At 42.5% G+C, this 16,079-nt stretch overlaps 1 protein-coding gene across 1 annotated transcript in view; it reads right to left on the bottom strand.

The window, feature by feature from the left end:
• Positions 1-16,079, bottom strand: part of SWAP70 (switching B cell complex subunit SWAP70) — a 75,828-nt gene that overhangs the window by 13,209 nt on the left and 46,540 nt on the right. The window contains exons 4-7 of the mRNA XM_080641994.1: positions 10,691-10,918; positions 6,924-7,070; positions 5,487-5,595; positions 3,119-3,300 (exon numbers count right to left, since the gene is read on the bottom strand). Coding sequence (XP_080498120.1) covers positions 3,119-3,300; positions 5,487-5,595; positions 6,924-7,070; positions 10,691-10,918 — 666 coding nt within the window. The remainder of the gene's footprint in view (positions 1-3,118; positions 3,301-5,486; positions 5,596-6,923; positions 7,071-10,690; positions 10,919-16,079) is intronic.

Here is a 16,079-nt window from a genome sequence, read left to right as displayed (position 1 = left end):
CTATAAAAAAAAAAATACCAGGATTTCTTATAGCTTCTTCTCGATCAACTAAGGCCTAGCAAGTCATACAAAATTCACCAATATGTAGCCCAATTCCAGGCTAGGGCAAGAATTTCATTTCTTGATAAGAAAAAGAAAATTAAAGATTTTTAAGGGATCTGTAACAATTTTTCAATACCTATCCATCAAATCCCAAATCAGTTGCTTAAATAATTCTATGAAGCCCGGCCAGCATGGCTCAGTGGTTGAGTGTCGACTATAAACCAGGAGGCCAGGGGTTTGATTCCCAGTCAGGGCACATGCCCGGGTTGTGAGCTCAATCCCAAATAGGGGCCATAAAGGAGGCAGCTGATCGATGATTCTCTCTCGTCATTGATGTTTCTATCTATCTCTCCCTCTCTCTTCCTCTCTGGAGTCAATAACAATATAAATAAAAATAATTCTATGAAGCTATGTAATCAGAAAGCTGTCCAAGTGGCCTAGGCCCTGTCAACTCAGGCAGGCACTCACATAACAAAGCAGGAAGGGAGACCTATATGCTACTGGGAGACCAAGTTCAAAAGAATTTAAAAGGACAACAGATAGATGAATCTCAAATGCATGATGCTAAGTGAAAGAACTCCTGAAAACAAACATGCTGACTTATTCCATTTATATGAGCATTTGGAAAAGGCCAAAATACAGGAACAGAACAGATCGGTGGTTTCCAGGGATTGGGGGGAGGGGAGGGTCTGAATACAAGGAGCAGAGTGAGGAAATGCTTTGGGGCATTGGAGTTTGTCTGGATTCTGTCTGTGGTAGTTACAGGAGTCTAGGCGTGTATAAAAACTCATAAAACCAAACATAAACCACAAACTTGCTGCTTGCAAATTCCTTTTAAAGACAGGACACAGAAGCTTCTAAACTACTGGCAATATTCTATCTTCACTTGGTTAGTACTTTCAGAAATAGTCGCTGTATTTGTATACACATATTTCATGCTCTCCTTTGTATGTATGACCCATTTCGTAAGTTATAAAGGAGGGGCACCATGTTCAGATCCCCACTCGTAACACCCACCACACTCTGTGCACAGTGGGTGGAGGGAGCAGCAATCTCATGCTGCAGGTGTTCATCCGAGCCTGTGAAGGGAGGTTTTTTTTGTTTGTTTGTTTTTTATTGCTTTTTTTACAGAGAGGAAGGGAGAGGGATAGAGAGTTAGAACATCGATGAGAAACATCTATCAGCTGCCTCCTGCACACCCCCCACTGGGGATGTGCCCGCAACCAAGGTACATGCCCTTGACCGGAATCGAACCTGGGACCTTCAGTCCGCAGGCCGAGGCTCTATCCACCGAGCCAAACCGGGTTCGGCGTGAAGGGAGTTTTTAAAGAAGACGTACTACAGCAGGAAGAGGCGAGATGCAGGAGTGATTTGGAAGAAGAGCAGCAAGACCTTAGAGCTGCTTTTAGAAAGTAGTTGTGCTGGATAGGAACAGCTATTTTTAAGATTGTATGTCCACATGGTTCTTAATGTTATAAAACTATATTTTAAAATTCTTTGGGAGTCCACGAGGAGGAAGTCAGCATGAAGTGTGGCATTTCCATGGGTTGCAAGGAGAGAACCGCACCAGGAATGAGGGGCCTTATGCGGACTCCGTTGTAATTAACCTGGTTACGAACAACAGGAAAGGAGCAACGGGAAGGCCAAACATTATGGGCATGTCATTTGTGCAGCTTCGCCAGGAAGGGGCAGCTCTGCACTCCCCAGGGAGTCACTGGTCTGGTCTAGTCCCTGCGAATCTCTGCGGGAAGGAGTGGGGCTGATACATAGCCGCTGGCCCGGTCAAGTTTGGATGAAATAGGGAGGGTGCTTTCCTGTCGGTCACACCTGGGAACAGATCATTGGCCAGAGTGGGCATGGCCACTGCAAGCGCGGGTAGATTTGAGACACTTAATCCCCTAAACAAAGAAGTTCGCGCTCTTGTGCTCGTGCACTCTTGGCCGCTGGCTCTCTCGGGACTCTTGGTGCAGGAGGCATCCTCTCTGGGCTCCCCGTGGAGCCCAGATGGCCCATGGCCACGTGCACCTCACCCACGAAGGACTAACGGACTACAACCAGCCTGATGCTGAACTGGACCCGGCTGCAACATGGAACCGAAACGCGGGCCACTGGCTCTGATTTTAGCTTTACTGAATCCCTAGCTGCCCTCCTTCCAGGACTGGACTAAGGGAAATGGGACTTGGGAAACCCAGAGATGTAATTCCACGCAAATAAAAGTCACTCATCTTCCCATGCGAGTCTCAGAAAATTCTTTTCCTTGAGATGTCGTAAGGATCCCACCCAAAGCACTCAGTGGGGAAAGGACATCCCCCTTCCACCGATAACAATACTATAAGCAACCCCATATCCCAGGGCAAAGGTGCTGCAGAGGAGGAACAAAGGTCTTTCGGCTCATGGTTCACATGTGCTCAGTGATTCAGGCAGACAGGCTCAACCCAGAGGTATCCCAGGTAAAGACCAGGGCCACACAGTGGGCACTCACCACCAACCCCCCCGTCAAAACCATGACATAACCAAGGAACAAGGTCGCCCAGTGACCATTAACAACTACCCTGTACAGCCTATGGTACTTGACCCCTAGCCCTGAGATGGGAGGAGAAGCTGCCGCAGACTGGACCTCTGACTCTGAACAGTAAGTAAAACCCGCAATTCTACACTAAGGGTCTTATAAGGTCCTCCCGAGTGAAGATGAGAGCAAAGGGGAAAAACTGAAAAAGCAACAGACTCTCCCTGGTCGTCCAAAGTGACCTTGACATCTTTGGGGAACAAAGTTTCTCAACCTTCTCTGACAAAATTCAAGTGTGCTTTCTTATAAATATGCTCTCTGGGCAATACAGTGTCCCTGCTGCCCTGAGGCCCTCATACTTTCAGGGCTGGGAAACCAGGGTGTCTTGAGGGTGTAGATACACTTCCTGAGAACACAGTTCACCGAAAAAATCTCCCCAAAACTGCAGTAAGCTGGTCTTGGTAAAACCAAGCTCGGAAGTGAGGCAGCTGTGGCTCCTGCAATGCAAAGAGCCCTCCGAGCCCAGCCCAGCGTCCGGGCCCAGCCCAGCGTCCACTCCCCTCTCCTCACCTTCCTCACGGTCTCCAGCTCCCGCTGCTTGTTCTCGTTGGCAGCCTGGAGCTCCTTCATCTGCCGCTCCAGCTCCTCCTGCTCAGCCAGCAGCTTCTTCCGGCGTTCTCTCCGACCCTGGCGGGCTTCTTTGTGTGGTGGGGGGCTGCCCAACTTCAGCAGATGGATGGTAGAATGAATGGCTGTGAAAGGTGTGGGAGAAAGCACAGGAAATGCCCGTTACTCTGTGTAACCCTTACATGCAAATGGCACAGTGGGAAGAAAGCCAGCAGACCTCAGTGTAGATTCTGACTCTGCCACTGAGTATCGGTGTGACCTTGAGCAAGTCACCAAGGTCACCGTGGCTTGAGCATCAGTTTCCTCATCTCTAAAATGAGAGAGATCATCTCTGAAGTCACTTTTAGCTCCAAAATTCCAAAATTATATATCTGTGCTTAAATAGATGCTTGATTCAGGAATACCACACACTTTTGAAGAATTTATTTAAAACAACACTTTCAAATAAATAACACTTTCAACTCCCTTCCCCATACTTCTCAAAAGGCTAAGATTTAGCCATAGTAAGGGCTCAGATTCAAAGCTCCGGAATCTGATTTGCTACCTGCTGTGTTGAGTTTGCCCGACAACTATGCCTTTTGAAACCGGCTCCCTTATACCTGCTTCCTGAGATGTTAATAGTAGCGACCATTTATTGAATCCTGACTATATGTGTACCCTTTCCGTGCATTATCTAATTTTTATATAAAACCTAATTTCTTTCCTGATGGTTTCAATTGTATAAATTTGTTTAATAGTTAATACTTTTGTTCCAATTCAGAAGCATGAAAGGACATAGAGGAAGTCTCTCTCCTATTCCTATCCCCAAGTACCGGGTTCCCTCTCCACCAGCAACTACTGCTAACAGTTCCTTCTGCATCTTTCCTGAAATAGATTAAGAATATACAAGTAAATATGTATATACATCCTCCACCTCCTTTGGACACAAACAGTGGCATAAGCACACTCTTCTGAGCCTTGGTTTTCTCATTTAATTTATCCTTGAGAGCTTTCATATCACTACACAAAGTATACTGCACAGTACTCCACTGCGTACCTGTACCATAACGTATTCAACCATTTCCCAGTTAATGGACATTTAGGTTGCTTGCAACATATCACAAGCATTTCTGCACGGATGTATCATTTTAAATACATTACATATCATTTTAAGTATAACTTCATTATTTAATTATTAATCTTTACAACAACCCTGGGGGGCAGTACTGTTATTGTTCCCATTCCACAGGAGAGGAAAGCAGCTACAGAATTCATAACTCAGACCACGTGACTCAGGAAAGACAATTCAAACCCAGCTGGGCTTGCCTCACACTCTTAAACCACATCAAAAAAGAGCAAGCTTTCAATGTAATCTTTTCTTGCCTGACACTGAGGGTCCCTATGACTTTGATTAAATTTAGTTTTAAATCCTAGCTCTAAAAATACTAGTTCTCTCTGTATACCCCTCAGAAACCTAGCCTTTCTCCTGGATAAGCAGCCACCCCCGAGGCAGCAGAATACAGCCCAGACCTGACTAATGGTCACAAGGTCCAGACTAAAGATAACATCTTGACCTAAGTTATGTTTCGGCTCCTGAGCCCTAAAATGGAGACACCCAGCTACTTTCCCAAGAGCCCAGACAGAGGGTCGCCTGAGCAGACCTCAGAACTGTCCTCTAGACCTGAAGAAATGATTCATTACCCTTACCTCCCCTCCAACCAATCAGCTCCCAGCATGACCTGAACCCCCAACCCTCAGTGTCTTGTGATTTTTGCCCTATATAATCTTAACCTATGTGCCACAGAGGTTTTTAGCATTAGCTGCCCATCTCTGGATTGGTTACTTCAATATTAAACTATTTTTCTTTCTATACTGCAAACTCCTGCGCCTGCTTTTGTTTGGGCCAGTGCACACAGGCACGTGGACTCAAAAAAAAAAAAAAAAATGGGGTCCCAGGAACATAACTAAGTCCAAGAATACCATATTCAGAATCTCCCCATCATTTAAAAATGTATAACATATAGTGTCTCATTCTTGATAGTCACTTTAAAATTCTTCACAGTTGTTAAAAGGGGAAATTCCACACTCTTCAAATAGTACGAGTAAATAAAACTCAAAATGTCCAGCTTACAATTTTCCCGTAAGATGATTACAAAAATGAAATTGACTAAAAATTTGGAAACTGCTCTTGATTTTTCTTTAAGCTACCATGTTACACCCAGTACTAACACAGACAATGAGGGAACAAGGCCTTAGTATCTTTCATGAACTTCAAAAATAGAAAGTCAGAGCTTTCAAGTTATATCACGACCAATAGTAAAAGTTACCTTACCTTGAATCCACTCCTGCTTCTTCTTCTTATCTGAAGCACTGATCTCAAAGGTCTTATCAAGACACTTTATGAGAAAAAGGCATTTCTTTCCATCTTTGTCAGGCAAAGACTAAAACAGAAAGCTAAGTTAGTTCTTTAAGATTTTTATTTATTTTTTATTTTTCATTTTTTTTACAGAGAGAGAGAGGGAGGAAGAAACATAGATTTCTGTTGTTCCACTTATTTATGCATTCATTGGTTGCTTCTTGTATGTGCCTGACCCGGGATCAATCCCACAACCCTGGCATATCAGGCCAATGCCCTAACAGTTATGGAGCCACTTGGGCAAGGCTAAGATATTACTTTTACGTTTTTAAATTAAATTCAGTCTTAATTATTTATACAAATCTGGCTGAATGCAATGTCAATGAAAAATATCTCTAAATGCATTTAACTGATTCACTAATTCTATCCCCTGAGCAACTTTACTTACGGGAACAATGGCTCCCGATGAGTATACCAAATCCTGACTGGGAGAACGACCACCTGATGGGGATGCCATGCTTTGGGCTTCCCTCAGCACAGTGATGACACCTGAGCACGTCCCTTACAAGAACCCTGGGAGGTATACCCACGGAGTTACTACAGGAACTCGCTCCCATGAGCTATGCGGCTTCTAAGCCAGAGTGATGCCCACACCTGCCAGAGGTGTGCACTCCTCCTCTCCTCGCACCTGGATTCTATGCTGGCAAGCTGTGGCTGCTGACCTACATCCTTATGAGGAGACTGGTATGGCCTATTGTAATCTTTGTGACTTTCCATGTTTAGCTGAATCTAAAAAAAAACCAACCCTTAATGGGCATTTGCACACCTCAGAACATTAATATCTATACCATTTCATCCATCAAAATACATTATCGTTTATGAGTAAGATCGGAGGTATTCAAAATGTTCTTCAACAAAGACAGGCCCAGTAATAGTTCAGATATAAATACTCAAAAATGTATGTTCTTGAGGACTTCACTTCTTGACAGAATTAACAGTTATGAATAAGATGTACTGAAAGTCACTCAAAATATTCAAAGATATTGCTCACTTCCTCTTCAGTTTTAGTCATTGCACTCAAAATGGCCCAGAATTTCTGGCATGTTCATTATTTCAATTGATTTTTTTGCTTTATTTTCTTTTGATGACTCCGTTTTATTCAATAAATGATTCCGTAAATGTACAAACAAACGCTATTTAATCCCTATCCTTTGTTCACGAGTATAAGACCAAAGACAAACTCATATTAGAAAAAAATTCTGTCAGGTATCTTTAATTTTTATTGCAACTTTAGCCTATATTATGTTGAAACGGAAGTTTTCAGATTATTCTAAGGCCCTGAAGTCTACAAGGAAGATAAGCTACTTGAGCAGCAGGGGGCAGCACCACAAAGAGGTAACAGTAGGCTCTTACCTCCACACAGCAGTTTTCATCCAAGACAATGTCTCCTTTCTTATCTTTCAGATCCTCACTCACATAATAAGAAATCATGTTGGGTTTTAGTACAAACCAGCGTTCAGTCCAGTTTTTCCGTCTATGGCCTTTTTTCATCATGTAACCCTATAAGAGATTAAGTCTGACATAAATGCCTGTCCTTTTATTTATAAGAGCTACTATCTCTCTTCCTTGATATTACCTACTCCATTATCTGATGTATTGTTCTTGCCCTTTGTGGATCATGAACCCTTTGAGGATCTATGAAAGCCAGGGACACTATTCCCAGTCAAATTCACATAAGCACATGTAAACAAAAGCCTATGCAGAATTTTAGACACCCCTCTCTTCCCCTTCCTGCAAAGCTAAATAGACAATAGACTTTTTAAAATATATATATTTGTATTGATTTCAGAGAAGAAAGGAGAGGGTGAGAGAGAGAAACATCAACGATGAGAGAGAATCATCGATTGAATCCCCATTGGGGGTTCACCCTGCAACTCGGGCTTGTGCCCTGACCAGGAATCGAACCATGACCTCCTGGTTCCTAGGTCAATGCTCAACCACTGAGCCATGCCAGCCAGGCAGATAGTAAACTTTAGAATCCCTGATGTTAATAGCATTGTAGTTTTTTTAAATTCCATACCTTTTAGGGATACTTATTGAAATATCCTATCTAATAAAGAGGGAATATGCTAATTTACCCTCACACCATCACAAAGATGGTGGCACCCACAGCCAATAAGGAGGGAATATGCTAATTGACTGCCCCACCCTCAAAGATGGTGGTGCCCACAGTCACAACATGGCGGCACCCAGTCTCCTCAGCCCTGCCAGGGTGGCAGGCACATGGCAAGGCCAGGCCCACCCCACACACCTGCCTCTGGAGTCCCCCAGTCCTCTCAGCCCCCCAGCCGCCCAGGGCCAGCCCAAGGTGCAGGCAAGCCTCCGATGGCGGCTGCCCAGCCGCCCAGGGCCACCCGAGACTCAGGTAACCAGGGCCGGCCGAGGCTTGCGCTGCCAGCAGGGGCAGCAGCAGAAGTGCAATGGGGTGTCGCCTTCCCCTGATCGCTGGGTCGCCTCCCACCCCTGAGGGCTCCCAGACTGTGAGAGGGGGCAGGCCAGCTGAGGGACCGCCCCCCTCCTCTAGTGCATGAATTTTCATGCACTGGGCCTCTAGTTTATAAATATTGCCCTAGCTCAGCCTTGGGCAAACTACGGCCCGCAGGCCGGATCCGGCTGTTCTATCCGGTTCTCTTGCTCTCCCCTCTCTCTGCTCCTTTACTTTGAATTTATATTAGTTCACACAAACACTCCATCCATGCTTTTGTTCTGGCCCTCCAGTCCAGTTTAAGAACCCATTGTGGCCCTCGAGTCAAAAAGTTTGCCCACTCCTGCCCTAGCTGGTCTGGTTTAGTGAATAGAGCGTCAGCCTGCAGACTGAAAGGTCCCGGGTTCAATTCTGATCAAGGGGGCACATGCCTGGGTTGTAGGCTCAATCCCCAGTAGAGGGCATGCTGGAGGCTGCCAATCAATGATTCTTTCTCATCATTGATGTTTCTATTTCTCTCTTCCTCTCCCTTCCTCTCTGACATTAATAAAAATATTTTTTAAAATAAATATTTATAAAATGAAATATCTGAGATTTGTTTCAAGACAATACAGGAGAAGCAAAAGTAGGCAGTGTAGGATTCACCATGTATTGGTGGTTGCTGGGACTGGGTGGTGGGTATACAGGAGTTCATTATACTATTCAGTCTATTCTGCTTAACACACACACACACACACACACACACACACACACACACCAACAGTACTCTCAGTAAATTAAAACCTCAGTCAATAAAAATGCTAAAAGGTGTTAACGGCCAAGTATTATCTACTCAGCCAATCACCTTCTAGCACCAACCTACCTTTCTACCTGACCTCACAGTATTCTGGAGGATGAACTCTGCTCCAGATGAGCAAAGAAAGAATGAAGCGATAGTTCACGATACTGGCTTCTACGTGTAGCTTCTATGCATACTTATAAGTCTGTACTTCCTCCCCATATATCAGCCTCAAAGGTGTATAATTCAAACTTTTACTTCAACAAAATTACACCTTATTATAGCCTTTCAAGGCTGTTCAAGAATAGCTGGCATTTAAATATTAAATGTACTGGGGGCAGAGCAAAAAAGGCTAACGGAGTAAGAAGAACTAATTGGTAGTTACAAAATAAGCACAGAGATGTAAGGTGAAGCAGAGGGAATAGTTAACAATGTTGTAATTACTACGTATGGTGCCAGGTGGGTAACGGAAATAACAGGAGGAACACTCTGTAAAGTATATGATTGTCTAACCACAATGCTGTACACCTGAAACTAATACAAAATAATACTGAAAGTAAACTGTAATTTTTTTAATGTTTTTAAGCCATCTCATTCTGAAATCCATCCATAGTCCTTATCCTGCTGTCCTGATGGGCTTAGTCCTCCTTCACAAAGATCATGTCTTATATCTCCTCGAAGCACCAAAAACCTATATAAATTAAGCCTCAACTACTGGTTATTAATGGGCTCCACTAGGAAAAAAGAACAAAGATGACAATATCACCTACTGAGCAAAAAAAGGACCAAAGTAAGGAAATCACAAATTGGAGTTGTTATTCAATATTATAATACTAGTGGCCCGGTGCACAAATTTGTGCATGGGTGGGGTCCAGCCAGCCCGCCCCAATGGGGGGGGGGCCTGATCAGGGATGGGGCCGGCTGGGGGAAGGGGCTGCGGGTGGTTGGCTGGTCAGCCCTGCCCCCTGGTCAACGCCCGGTCAAACTCCTGGTCGAGGGGACAATTTCCATATTAGCCTTTTATTATGTAGGATAAGAAATTTGAAAGATCCACTAATAAATATATACATTCCATTTAACAAGCATTAAGCTCCCCATATGATTACCAGTTGCTTTGTAGGTGCTGAGAAAACAAACATCATAATCTAATAAGTGCAATTTTGTTACATAAAGGGGTTTTCTTCCCAAAATAAGGGTATTTTTCTGATTTTATTTAAACAATATACAACCATATACATAAATTCATGTATAGTAGTAAGTCCAATAATAAGAAAGGAGCCAAGAAGAAAATAAAGTTTTCAGAACTTCCACAATCCAGAGGCGATCACTCTAACACTCTGCTGAGCGCCCTTCCTGACAGCTCTGTGCTGTGAAAGGGACTACAAAACGATGCTCAGCAGCATGCCATGGAGATCTTTCCGGTGAATAGGTATGGATGTACACATGACATGAGAGTACTTTAAAATCAGTTGGAAATGTGATCATTTAAACAGTTCTTTCAAAATAGCAACTCCGCCTGGCCGCTGTGGCCCAGTGGTTGAGCATCAACCTAGGAACCAGGAGGTCAGTTTGATTCCTGTCAGGGCATATGCCGGATTTGGGGGCTCAAGCCCCAATCAGGCAGAAAGCAGCTGATCAATGATTCTCCCTCATCGTTGATATTTCTATCTCTCTCTCTCCTCCCTTCCTCTCTGAAATCAATATTTTTTTAAAAAAATAGCAATTCCAATGCTTAACCATACTTCAGAAATGCACCTGTAATTCTGCAAAAAGAAAGCCTGAGAAAATAAGAATCTTTGTTCAGCTCTAAATCAGTGTAAAAGTGACTTATACTCATCTTTGTGATGAAAATTTGTCTGATTTCAAACATGTCAAATTCCAAAGGTGAGAAGAAACACAGTGTTATAGGAGTCTTACCTGTTTCAACACATCTAATATCAGCTCATTGAAGACTTCATTAATGGCCATGGACACGGTCTGCCGGTCCATGCCTTTGCTAAACTGTCCGGTTCCAATGAGCTCAATCAGCTCCCACGCCGAAAGGCCATCTTTCCCATCATCAAAGTTGACTTTATAATCTTCAAATTGTTCTTGCTGCCAAACTCCTCCCATGGCATCTGTCAGTTTCTTAAGCAGGTATTCAATCTATAGAAAGAATTTAGAAGTTATTATTTACTAGTTAAAAAAATAACTTTTTAACTTAGGTACATATCTAAGTTATTTACACTGATAAGGTCCATTTGAGAAACATTCTTTTACAATTCCAACAGTGGATCATGACACTGTCAGGGAGAAGGGTATGGACAAATGCCACCTGTTCTATATTTACCTAGAATAAGTAAAGGAATCAAGCCCTGATAACCCTCTGATAGTATATTTGTATACATTTCTAAAGCAAACTTCACACATACACTACCATACGCAAACTAATTAATGTGATCTGATTACTCTCTCTTGGATAAATATTTTAATATATCAGGATATTCATTTTTTAAAAAGAAGAATATTCGTCTTTTTCTAATATGCAAGCACCCAATTATATAAGCATCTCAAAGTAAGATGTGCGCCGAAACCGGTTTGGCTCAGTGGATAGAGCGTCGGCCTGCGGACTGAAGGGTCCCGGGTTCGATTCCGGTCAAGGGCACGTGCCTTGGTTGCGGGCATATCCCCAGTGGGGGGTGTGCAGGAGGCAGCTGGTCCATGTTTCTCTCTCATCGATGTTTCTAGCTCTCTATCCCTCTCCCTTCCTCTCTGTAAAATATCAATAAAAATTTATTTTTTTTAAAAAAAAAAAAGATGTGCAAGTTACTCCCCAATTTACACATTTTCGATATAAGGCAGTTATTTTAAATTCATGCTGCCTCCTCCCGTTAAGAACTCTGACAATGTTGTAAACAATGTAGAATTTCTAGCTTGGCCTGGAAGAGCTTATTAAATCCTAAACACTGAGTCATAGCCCCCTTCCAAATGGCTTCCCTTCCTATTACTGATTTTGGTTGGGAGGAGAACCATTCACCATGGCAGGATCCTTGTTCCCCACGGCCTTACATCAAATCGGTGACAAAATCCTACTGTGTTTACCTCCCTGGATAGGTGGTTTTCAAACTGCAGGTTATGACTCAATATGAAATCAACTTAGTGGGCAGTAAGCAGCATTTTCTTTAAGGAAATGAAAAAATGTTTCAGTTTATCCACAATAAAGACAAATGTTGAGTGACAAGTCTTGCTTTGTGTGTGCATGTATCTGTGTATGCTGGGTCGTGAAATAAAATGTTTATCTTCCTATAGGTTGCAGTCAAAAGAGAATGAAAAACTGTCCGAGACAGTTCTCAACTCCATCTCCTCCTACCCCATCTGCCTGTGTTCAGGCCTCCCAGTTGGTACCCTGGCCTCCAGCATCGCCCCCCTTGTGTCTGTATTCTGCCAGAGAGATTTTTCTAAAACAAAACCTGAGCCTGTGACCCTTACCTTGAAACCCTGCTTCAAAGATAAGGGCTAAGCTCCTCTGCATCCATCGGTGTCATTGCCCTGCCTACTGTCTCGCCCATGACACATTTACACTCCCCAGTACTATCAACACCACTGGGCAGGGGCCCCCACTTGTTCTTTGAAGGACTGGGTAGTAAATATTTCAAGCTTTGTGCATCTCCGTTTTATTTTCTACTTTGTTTTGGGGTGGGGTTTTTTTACAACCCTTTGAAAACCGTAAAAACAATTCTACACACAGACAATATGAAACAGACCGTGGGCTGGCTTCAGTCAGCGAGCCATAGGTAGCCAATACTTGCCATAGATTATAAGTAGTTTACCCACATGACACACTTGCTTATGCTCCGATGCCTTTCCCCACACTGCTCTCTCTGTCTAGAATACCTTCACCCATTTCTCTACCTAACAGATATTTATTCACATCCTACATCGTCTAAGATATGCCTACCCAAACTGAGATGTGTGGACCAACAGCAGCAGCACTGAGAAACCTATTAACATTAAGTGTCTCAGATCCCACTAAAGACCCAAAAGCCAGAATCTGCCTTTGAACAAGAACCCCAGGAACTTATAGGCACACTAAAGTTTGAGAAGCAAACCTGCTCTGACCAACCCTAACCCAGGGCAGGTGTTCTATGTTGCTGCATTTAGCATACTGAATTAAAATGATCTTCTTACTAACTGGCTTCCCCACTGTTTTATGAATTCCATATAGGAGGGACCATGTCCCACTCATCTTTGAATCCCCAGAACTCAATATAGTACCTAGAACGTAGCAGAGCTCAATTAATGTTTGTTAAACTGAAATAAATTAAGCTAAGCCTTGCCTCATCAATTAAATGAGTCTAATAACACTCATCAGCCCCGCCAGCATGGCTCAGTTGGTTGAGCTTCGACCTACGAACCAGGAGGTCACAGTTGGATTCCTGGTCAGGGCACATGCCCAGGTTGCAGGCTCGATCCTCAATAGGGGGTGTGCAGGAGGCAGCCGATCAAAGATTCTCTCTCATCATTGATGTTTCTATCTCTCTCTCCCTCTTCCTTCCTCTCTGAAATCAATTAAAAAAATATATTTTTAAAAATAAAATAAAATTCATCACATATACCTAATATGGAGATAAAATGAAACAAATAACAGGACATTTTGCACAGTGCCAGGCACACTAGGTACTCCATCAATGTTACTTCCCTTCTGCACTGAGTGGACTATTATACCACCATTTAAAATTACTTTTAAGAAAGCATTTATAGCCCTGGCTGGTTTGGCTCAATAGATAGAGCATCGGCCTGGGGACTGGAGGGTCCCAGGTTCGATTTCGATCAAGGGCACATGCCTGGGTTGTGGGCTCGATCCCCATTAGGGGTGTGCAGGAGGCTGCTGATCAACGATTCTCATCATTGATGTTTCAATCTCCCTCTCTCTTCTTCTCTGAAATCAATAAAAATACATTTTTTTAAAAAAAGAAAGCATTTATGAAAGTACATAAAGTGAAGAAGAATGAAAAATTAAATTTACCTATGATTTATACTCCATAACGATTATGTAAATATTTTGACAAATATTAGTACAAACATAGAAACAGTAAGTCTGTTACAGATAGGATTGTGAATTATTTTTTTTTCTCTTCTTAACATTTCCATTAACTTGGTTAAAACTTTGTGAAATAAACTTTAACAGAAAAATAATACAAAAATAGAAAAAACATATTTGCAAAGAAATGTACATTCATAAAATATCACAAAGTCAAAAATATCCTGAGTTCTACGATTTAATTTGATAAGATTGTAAAAATCCTCTGGTATGGAGATTACCTAATCCTTTAAATCTAACGTATGTTTACTTATTGGAGAAAGACACATTTAGGTCTTTCCTTCTCTTGTTGGAGATCTATCATCTACTATTAAGCTTATCAGAGATTATTTTCTTGGCTCTTAAACAGAAGAAAGAGGGATTGTCAGCGGAAGAGAGAAAAAGGACATGTTAAGAGGAAGACAAAGGAAGAAAGGAACAGGGAAGAAGAGAATGAGACAAATAAGAGAGAAAAAAATATAAAGGCAAGAAGAGATTGAAAAAAGACAAAGGAAAGAAAGAAATAACATTAAAATAAATAACTGCCCATGGTAAACTAACTTAGAGGCATTAACAGGTACAGAAATTTGGTGGAGAAACCAAGATGGCAGCATAGGTAAACACCTAAACTGCTGCCTTGCACAACAATTTCAAAACTACAACTAAGGAAAACCAAGATGGCGCTGTACGTGCTGCCTCTCACAATCACACCAAAACTACAACTAAAAGACAAAACGTCTATCACCCAGAACCACGGGAAAGCTGGCTGAGTAGAAGTTTGACATCTAGAAAGAAAGAGAAAAGAGCATTGAGACGTGCACAAGCGCAGGAATCATTGTTTACTGCACTGGGGCGCGGGGCGCGGAAACTCGGAGAAGAGGAAGAAGAAAAAGGTAAAGATAAAAATTATGAACAACAAATACATATCTATCAACAAGTGAATCTAAAAATCAAGTGAATAAAAAATCTGATGAACAGAATACACTGGTGAATATAATAGAATCAGGGGCATAGAAAGGGAGTGGACTGACAATTCTCGGGGGGAATGAGGTATGGGGGGTGAGGGAAGAGACTGGACAAAAATCGTACACCTAAGGATGAGGAAAGTGGGGTGGGGGGCGGTAAAGGCAGTTGGTAGGGTGGGAACCAGGTGGAGGGGAGCTATGGGGGGGGGGGGAAAAAGAGGAACAATTGTAATAATCTGAACAATAAAGATTTATTAAAAAAAAAAACAAAAAAACAGAAATTCAATCTCCCCAAGGCAACAAAATGAAGGGCCAATGCTGCCTGATCACAACGTGGGGTAAGTGTAGTAACGGCACAACTAGAAGTTTCAGTAGGAAGCCAGCATTGCATACGGCCACAAGTATGAGGAAAAGTGGACGTGGCAAGGAGGTGCATCCAACTGACCATTTGTATTTGTGGACACCCAGCCTCAGCTCTGCCTCACCTGCCCCTAGTGAACGAACCCGAGCCGCACAGTCCAAGCTTTAGTTCTTCTTGCCTATCAGACAACCTTCTATAATGTTTGTAACCCAGAAAGGACCTATTACTAGCAAACCTTTCTGAAGGTGACCTCCCAAACCTTTCTGAGTTGGTCATCAGCACCAGCATCTGCTCAGCATTGCCAGTAACTGTGCCAGACAACCAATTAGATTCATTTCCTGATGACTTTCCACACAATCGTTTACTTATCATAACCAAGTAACTTAAGGACCTCTTAAATCATCATATTGGGCCAAGGAGAGACAAGCATTCTCAGCTATTCAATTACACTAATAAATCACGTGCTGCATGTTAGTCTGGAATGGCCTGCATCAATTCTAAGAGCTCATTCAGTTTCAGGAAGCAGCTTACTTCCTCCTTCCAAGCAAGTTTCACCAAAAATAACAAAGAATAAACTTTTAAACTGCATGTGATTTGCAATGCCTTTGGCTCCAAAATTTATTTTCTTAAATGTTCTTTCCCTGTCATCATTTAAAAGGGCCTTTATTGGCGTAACAATTCAGGTTTTATTTCACAGAGGGTCTCTTAAAACTATTTCAGGTTTGATATTTATTTCAAGGCAACTCTTCCAAATAAGCTCACAACAGACACATCCTGTTTTTGTTCTTGGCTCTGTGGGAAGTGAATACTAATGTGAAAACTATACTTTGACACATATTTCCAGGAATACCATTTGACAAAAATTACAAACCCATCTCAAATAAGGACATGCCATTTCTTGACTTTTGCGTAGTAAGTAAC

This window comes from Plecotus auritus, assembly GCF_963455305.1.
Source record: "Plecotus auritus genome assembly, chromosome: 9".
NCBI classification, from domain to species: domain Eukaryota; kingdom Metazoa; phylum Chordata; class Mammalia; order Chiroptera; family Vespertilionidae; genus Plecotus; species Plecotus auritus.
This window is presented reverse-complemented; position numbering and strand designations above follow the sequence as displayed.